The 8,925-nt window shown below is 37.2% G+C and overlaps 1 protein-coding gene across 1 annotated transcript in view; it reads right to left on the bottom strand.

The window, feature by feature from the left end:
* Window positions 1–3,054: 3,054 nt before the first annotated feature.
* The window catches only part of LOC140168925 (receptor-type tyrosine-protein phosphatase S-like), a 49,588-nt gene continuing 43,717 nt past the window's right edge, over window positions 3,055–8,925 (bottom strand). Inside the window, exons 28-34 of the mRNA XM_072192242.1 lie at window positions 7,594–7,693; window positions 6,475–6,551; window positions 6,024–6,158; window positions 5,230–5,358; window positions 4,780–4,931; window positions 4,304–4,439; window positions 3,055–3,135 (exon numbers count right to left, since the gene is read on the bottom strand). Of these exons, the coding sequence (XP_072048343.1) occupies window positions 3,055–3,135; window positions 4,304–4,439; window positions 4,780–4,931; window positions 5,230–5,358; window positions 6,024–6,158; window positions 6,475–6,551; window positions 7,594–7,693 (810 nt within the window). The remainder of the gene's footprint in view (window positions 3,136–4,303; window positions 4,440–4,779; window positions 4,932–5,229; window positions 5,359–6,023; window positions 6,159–6,474; window positions 6,552–7,593; window positions 7,694–8,925) is intronic.

Genomic DNA, 8,925 nt, shown 5'->3' with positions numbered 1-8,925 from the left:
GACCGGTCTCCGGTTGCAGTGATGTCCACGTTCGGAATGTTTCAAAGTTTCATACAATTTTGAAAGTTTCATAAATTGATAAAACGCCTACGTTTGAAGGCAACCACATACACATCCACCCCTATGCATGCCACACTCACCTCTATACCCACAGCATACACTCACCTTCTCCACAATGTGTCATTTTCCCTTCAAAACCCCAAACGTCTTTTGATTTTCGCTCATAAAAAACTCTATATATAATTTCTGGCCCTAAATCTCCATCATTTTTTGCTCACCGTTGATAAATACATACATATTACTAGGGGTGTAGCTCGGGGGAGCCGGACAAACTGCCCCAGAAAAATGTCAGGGATAAAATGGGGACGGCAGAGACTTAAAATGACAAAAAAGTGGCAAATGGCTAAACTTACTATGCATACTGGAACTGAAAGGGAATCAAGCGCCAGTAAACCAAGCACAAGAGAACAAAAATATGAACAAGCAAGAATAAAAATACATACAATGGTGACATATCAAGTGATGTATATGCCCGGGGGTACTCAAGTTTGGTATGGGTAGGTGTGCCGCTGAGAATTTGAAAGTGAACCCATCAATATACCAATTTCTCACGCAATTTGGACCCATCGATATACCAAAATTAAACATTTGTTTACCAAATTGTTTCATCAAAACTTTTCCATCCAAATTTCAAAACTTTAAGCTACAGTGAGGTAAAGTTGGGCTATTTTCCAAAATCCAAAATCGTCCTGGAAAATGGGTCATTGATATACTAAAAGGCTGAAAATGCTACCCATGTTTGCGGCACGTCCCTGTATGGTCATTTGTACCTCCGGGTGTACATGAGTGTTATGAAAGCAAACCAACAACAACACTGCGGATAAAGGAGGAATTTGAGTTGTTTTTTGAAACTGTTAATGTTAGGACCATGTCTGATTGTGGTAAGAAGCCTATTCCACGATTGCCCCGGCGATTGCCCAGCAGTAAACAATAGCCGGTTATAAAACTGAGTAGTTATTTTATGTGCTATGTGTATATCCCACTGCAATCTAATCAGACATAATGATAAAATTATAAAGTTTTATACAGTATTAAACAAACATGAATTTCTAAAAGAAACTATCGGTTTCTGTTTCATGTTTTCAAGATAATTATGTAGAAGAAAAAAAATCTTTAAAAAAGGGCATCTTAGAAACTTAAAACTAATAGCCCGTTTTAAAGGGCATTTTAGAAACTTAAAACTAAAAAAACTGAGTAAATAGTAAAACACACCACTCCTACAAATACTGACGTACCGGATTACTATAACCGCCCTAACGCAATTCATCATAAATTCATATGTCAAAATGACTTATTGTCTGGCAAACTTTCAATATCAGATGGTATTAGAATAACTGTCAATATTAGAATTTATCAACGAATTTCACATATAACAGGTTGTATTCCATACATTAAAATATGGAAAAGATAGAAACCTGGAACTGGTGGCTATTTTTATGTCTTAGGGACCAGGAATTTCATAGGTTATATCAAGCCGGTGGGTGCTTCATACTGCAGTTACTGTCCGTTTTCCTATACACAATACACAGTGCTCTCACCATTGACGCGTGACCTCTACAAATGATGTATGTTGGAAGAATGGACACTTGCCTAGTTAACATCACTGTGTGAAAAATAACCAGCCAATATTTTATTTATTCTCCAAAACTTCTAGCAAATATATTTCTCTAACATGACCTAAAATTACAGCTAGGTTAGATGTTCAGAAATGGTCGCACTTTTGTAAAATATGAGTGAGGGCAAGGCATAGCTAGCCAACTCCCCGTGTTAATTGAATGGAGACTTGACCGAAAATTTTAGCTAATTTAGATGTTTGGAGAGGGTCGCACTTTTGTGTTTTAGGAAGGATATGTAAACGACAGATAACACCAAAAATATGAAGAAATTATTTCCAAACCGTGTTAAGTCAACAATCATTATGTTGCTCATTTTGAAGAATGCTGGTTAACAAAAAGCAGGTCTTTGTCTCATTTCGTGAACAAAGATACACATACCATTGTTTCCTTTCGTTTCCTTTATAATCGGTTACCCAACTGAAGCTATAATACCAGCTTTATTGCGATGTCGCACATTGAAAACAGACACTTGTGCACAACCAGAGAAGATCTGATTTAATCAGTTGAGCTGCTTCAATGAGTGTTATCTTGGTTTAATAGCTTTTAATGGGGTTTAAGTCCTGCAAAGGTCGAGATGAATTCTACTGTAGACATGACTGCATCATGTTCTTCCATTAACATGATTAAGCTACTTGTAAACTATAATAGCACCCATCCTTGACTTTTTAATTATACTGGTTAATTGTCCTAAGGCTATAGATTTTAAACTTGGTGTATAAGTTATATCTAGCCACCCCGTAATATTTAGTGAAAACCTCAGTTAAAAGAATTTTAGTGTAGAAATAACAATATTGGCCTATATTTTGTGTATAATTTTCTGTGATTTTCCAATTTTGCGACGGCGCTCTCACATAATAGTGATATTGTATGGAAGTACACTTATTTTGGTATCACTGGATAGAACATACACATAGGAATCAACAGTATAGGACATGTAATATAGAAAATTCGGCGTTTCCAAAGATGAACCTGACTTGAACAGCTAAGGATACGATTCGACTTTTATTGGAATTCTTTAATCGCACTAAGGCGCGATTCGTCCAAATCTCAATTTCAATATCTACGACGTAAGATTTATCACAAATTTTGGGTGGAAATTAAAGATTGTCTGAAACATAATCACAGAATACAATAACGCAATTTGCTCAATTCGTCACTCTGTCGAATTCATAACGATATAAACCTTCGTTTATAATAATAATTTTCAGCTACAATTCTGAATAAATATACGCCAACATTTTGTCGTTATGGGGAAGGGAAAAATTTTACCACACATTAAATTGTTACGTGAATTAGACTCCCGGATTGGAGGTGTAACAGTATTTTTCACATATATTGTAAATGTAGCCTCCATTTTAATCGCTCTGAATATTGCAACTTATACCGTGAAGTTCTCATAGGTCTGTCCGGATTCTTCCACGTTTTCCAACACAGCATCATAGACAAACTTGAAGTGCTTCTGCAAAAAGAAAACGATATCGACAACCATGTTACACTGTACATTTGACCCTAATGTGACTCAAGCAAGAACATTGGTATATACATTTGTTCAACTAATTTTATCTGATTATTCCAAAATATTTCAAAATGTTGACGCAAATGACCTATTCATGGGCTTTTATTCACTTCAGCTAATTAAATACGTTTATTGTTGGTATTTGTCCACTGTGCTATAAACAAGGTATATCTTCACGGCTATTGTCAGTTTACTTTGTCCTAGTCATTCATTTGAAACATGCTCACGATATTTCATAGTATAAGAAAATGCGTACTGATACACCTTGACCATTGACAATAGTAACGGAACTTTTCCACTATTATACAGCACTATATTTCGCGGTTCTCGGGTTGTGCGGTTCTCGTAATAGGCCTATCTCTAATTGCACCCGTTACCCATATAGCTGCCCTGACCTATTAAACTACTATAGGCCTCGCCGTCTCTCAATGATCAATATCCAACTTGGCACAACTCTGTTTTGTAGCAGTGACGCTTAATTCGGTACCATAATCTGGAAACCCATCGTTCGCCTTTTCCAAGCTCTGAGTGTCCTGCTACTACTTGGAGGACCCCGAAAATACCCCGATATTAGCATCTAGATTGGATGTAGGCCGTTACTAAAGTAATGAAATCAATCGGGAGAAATGTCAACCCAATAAGGCCTAATATTACGGGGTATAGGCCTTACCTGATTATTTTATTAACAGATTATTTTTTATCATAATGTTAACCATTCTGGAGGACCTCGGGAATAGTCATGTTCTGCTGAAATAGGCCAATGCACGCGTTTCGTATTGAATTATGTGTTGAAAGTATAGGCATAATGCTTTCCGATGCACGCACTGCTCCCGCCGGCACTCCGCGTTGATACTACGCGAAAGCGCCCCGCGAGCACGCGATTATGCACCGCGCCAACGCGAACCGCGCCAACGCGATAGCGCGCGGACAGAGAGACGGACGGATGGACGGACGGACGGACACGGCATAATTAGTATTATGATACCGCAGCCCCTTCTAATCAGTAGCCTACACGGACGACGACTATAAGTTGGGTCCTTGCCCCTCAACATGGATTCCAAACCCTACCATGAAAATTTTAAATATGTTACTGTCTCTACTGGGGGATTACCTTAGTTGCTACACATCTTCCATTGCACGTGCGCAGTCGTTTCAAGGTTTGAAAGATGTCAACACTTCGTTCAGCCGCAAGACGATCTAATGCAGATACAATAGCGATAAATGTGCCGCTGACACTCATACCATCACTGCAAACAATGGAAAGGATAAAATAGTGATAAATGTACCAATGGTTATAAAACCAATGCACCACTGACAAACGGTATCAACTAAAGACCCATTCAGTGATTTGTTCATCCGGACGATCGTAAACATTAAAATTCATTGTCATGAATGTGTTAACGTAGCTTGCTAGTGGTTCAGCCGAATGCCGTGTATTTAAGACAAAAATAAGGAATTTCCATGAATCTATAGTTTATATACTGACAGTATATAAATTAGCTACATGTATTTGAACAAAAGTGTTCCTTCGAACATGTCTGTCTATAAATTAAATCTACCCTTTTTACCTAGCATTTCTTTACTTACATGCAGTGTACAGCCACTCGTGCATCCTTTTTCTGCTTCTGCATTCGTTCTATGACCCTCGTGGCCAGTTGACCGATACTTTTCTTGTCAGGGAGCTTCTTGCCGTCGTTTGACCAGTTTTTCAACGCAAACTGGACGATTTCACGCTCTTCCTATAAATGGAAATAACGGAGTCACAGTGTAACAAAAACATCAACCACGACATTGCCTGGTTTGATAACGAATAATTATTGTTAGTCATGGGGCCAAAATATACTGAGCACCGATTTGGAACACATCACCCACCTACTCATCCCCCAGATCACATCATAAATAACACATATTAAATACCCAGCAAGCCATGTCTGCACCCAAACACTCCCACACCCCACATGTTGTTCCACCGGCTCCCCAATCCCAACTAACACATCCACATATAAAGACGGTATTTCAAATATAAACCGCCGATACCTTCATCTTCCTTAATTTCAGTTTCCTTGTAACGACGTCTTTTCCTATCTTCTGTTCAGATACACACTCCACAGTTAATGGTCCATGTGTCTGCTTGGCTCCTTTGTTTGGCCAATACTGAGCAAGTGTCTAAAGAAAGGAACAATACATTTGCATAGAGGAAACAGAACATTATTTGAAATTTGGCTCCCTGTGTGGAAGATTAAGGTCATGTCTTGCATAGAGGGGTATGGATTTTAACTAGAATAGCCCACTTAAAACTAACCCGATGGCGTCTTAATAACTTAATAACTGTATTCCCGTCAAATTCATATTCTTAAAATAGTTATCTCATTTCTTACAATAATATCAAGACAACATTGAAGTCTGTTAAATCGGAAATGAGAAAACAAGTTTAACTGCGGGGTGAAGAATATTAAACTAGGGTTCACAGCTGAGAGCTTTCAGAATAGCACTGGTGAATGCAGTGTGAATGATTTATGTTATTAGATTCCTTTACGAATTGGTTCCGGAGGGACGTAAATTAATATATTCATATCAGAAAGCACAAAAAGGATTCGAACAGAGGCATGGGCCCCCATAAACTTTCCAGAGGTTACAGTACCTACGTCAGAGAATATCACATGATTGATCAGGATCGGACGGTCTCTGACAATCACCATTCACCAATATATGAACCTATTGAAGACGAAGTAGTGCTACATAACAAAAACTCTCAGGTAAGTTTTCTACACCAGCTCAAACATGTAAATTGCGTTATAAGACTTTAATGAATTTACTGTTTAGTGGGCTACCTTATCTGCAGAATCCAACTGGTTCAGCATGACGATAGTGTTACATTTGTAGTCAAACACCATCCTCCAGATATCATCCACGGTATTCGGGAGAGGCATTTGAGTAGTAAGGAAGCCATCCTTAGTACGATAACCCTTTGAAATAGAATTTCAAAAGTGACAGAAATAAAAACTGTACGATTAATGCGACATTTAACTACATTTGATGATACCAAACCCAATTTTGTGGAGTAAACCATCTGCCTGTGTGGTGTTTTACAATAGCCACATACCTCATTAATGAATTTCGACGAAAATACAAAGAAAATGTGAGCCTGTATCATGTTTGATATAATAAATGGTGTTTTGGCATCTATGTTTTATCAAGTTTAATATCATCGTTTTGTTCTTTCTTTTACACATTTAAAACAAATTTTAGACGTAATAGTATTTAAAGGTATCATTTATTTACATTCATAAATGAGGCGTTGATGTAGTTCGTGCTTTTGGCACCACCTTCTGTCATCAGATATGGTCTTGCACTATCCACTACAAAATAAAAGACACATTTGCGTACAGTTAAATGTTTTGTATTATCTAAAATTATTGTTATCAAATGGTCTATTGGGCTATTCCAGAAATTAATGGCACCCGCCTAAAGAAGACATGTAAGCTTGACCCATACATTTTTGGGAATTCCCAGACCAAAATGTTGTCCAAACAAAATGGGAATTACCATTTTGACAATAAAATGATTTAAAAAATGGGAATTCTTAGTGTCCCTAAAGAAGACAGGTACATTTTTGCCAATTTTTTTGGAAATTTCCAAGCCTAAAATAAAAAGGTGTCTTTTTCTTGGGAATTACCATGTCTTCTTTAGGGGGTGCCTTAAATTCTGGAATAGCCCATTGAGTGAGACGTGTAAAGGAAGACGTGTTTTGGATCACCGAAACCTAATAGGACTTCTCGAGGCAGTAATTAAGATAAAAGTGAGGATGAAAAGCATAGACATGTACACAAGTCATTTTCAGAAAGAAATCTCTATTGCATTCAGATACCTGGAATGCAACTATAGCATAACATATTTTTGCAAAAATGAGCAGTTTCTGAGAAAATCACAAAAAAGTGATTTTACTTTACTGCCTCGAGGAAAGCATACCGACTTTAGTAAAATAGTTCCTGCTATCGAGGGACAGGTAAAAAAGACAGAACCACTCCGAGTTGAACCTCAAATATATCATGTAGGTAACCAAGATATCGACGTGATCATGCATAGTAACGAATGCAAGATAACTATAAACCGGTTATGTTGTATTGTAGTGACTACAGAGGGCAGCAGTGTTGACTTATTTGCGATGCAAACAATTTGGGCCATTTTATTGTCTATTTGAGTACTTCGCGGGATATATAGGTTCGGTTGCAAGTAAACTGGTATTCGTAAGTATCTTGACATCACAACAAACAAGGCAGTTGATCTTGTTGATGAACACCCCTTGCATGGATCGAAAATTAGCTACATTTTGTGGGTTATTCGGAACATTAAAGGGGGTCGTTTATGTTCATTTACAGACAAACATTTAGAAATACTTGCTTGGAAGTACGTCCTTGAATCTGTTTTTGTCGACATTTTCTTCAGCAGCACCGGCCTTACATTCATCTGGCTTGGGAAGGATGGTAATGTCCTGAAGATTCTATAAACATAATCGGCAGATATAAAAGCCCTTAGTTTAACTCAAGGCACAGGATTGATTATCGTTAATTACAGTAAACAGTGAGTTCCCAGCAAATATAAAACATTTGTTAGAAAACGTTTAAATGTTATATTAATAGGTTGTATAACGGCTCTATAAAGGGTCGTAAGACATAACTTACAAAATATTTGTGCAAAATTGATGCAAAACATTCTAACATAAAGGTACTTAAGTGTTGACAAAATACGATTGTGAAGATTATCATTCATCCAGGTATAAATAACTATGAAATTAGAGCTATAATCTGGTCTACTGGACTTACGTTTTTGAGTGGCAATATTTCCCATCCTATCTCAGATGCATCGTCAGGCCAACTGATTTTAAAGCGGCAAAAGTTCGTTGAACTGTGAAGAGGATGTTACGTCACAGGTCGAAGATGAGCCAAACCTCTGAGGGATCTTCTTTATCGCTGAACGAACTTTTGCCGCTTTAACATCAGTTGGCCTGACGATGCATCCGAGATAGGAAGTGAAATATTGCCTCTCAAAAAACGTAAGTTCAGTAGATCAGATTATAACAGAGTTTTAAAATGTTGGTGTAGTGTTTTTTTATATACATATAAAACCATTATAAAAACGTTACACAACCCGATATTTAAATATTATTCAAACGTTTTGACGAAAAACAAAACATGTTTGTTATTAACATAGACATCATAATACCCAGAGCAATCACGGATCAGGTATTTGAATGAGCTAGCTGGAGACATGGCGGTTAATAGGAGATTGATGTTTGAGCCCGTAACATAATTTATTGTTAATATTATTTGTGCCAATTAATGACGAACAACTGCAATTTTAGACAACTATTTCTGCTAATGACACCATGTTGACTTTGACTTAATAAGCGATATTTTCGTTCAATGGGAGGCTGAATATTTTGTCACTTTTTCGCCATTTTCATTTTCACAAACGTCGTGACATTTTGAAGTCATCTATTAGACTTTCTTTCATATTGTTTTGTTATCATAGCCACGGATCGCCCTTTGAAAAGTGAATTTCGACATATGTGTTTATTTGGAGGTTCCTGTTTGTTTAGTTTTTGTTTTGTTTTTTATTATGTGGTTTGCCTGTGTCTGGAGGGTGATGTAATGACATGGGGCACTAGTTTAACTGCCTTGGTTATAACACATTTATATCGTTTTTAAAACAATTTTGTGTTTGTGGGATGTC

The sequence above is a fragment of the Amphiura filiformis genome, chromosome 1 (assembly GCF_039555335.1).
Source record: "Amphiura filiformis chromosome 1, Afil_fr2py, whole genome shotgun sequence".
Lineage (NCBI taxonomy): Eukaryota > Metazoa > Echinodermata > Ophiuroidea > Amphilepidida > Amphiuridae > Amphiura > Amphiura filiformis.
Note: the sequence above shows the minus strand (reverse complement) of the source record. Positions and strands in the feature narration are given on the sequence as shown.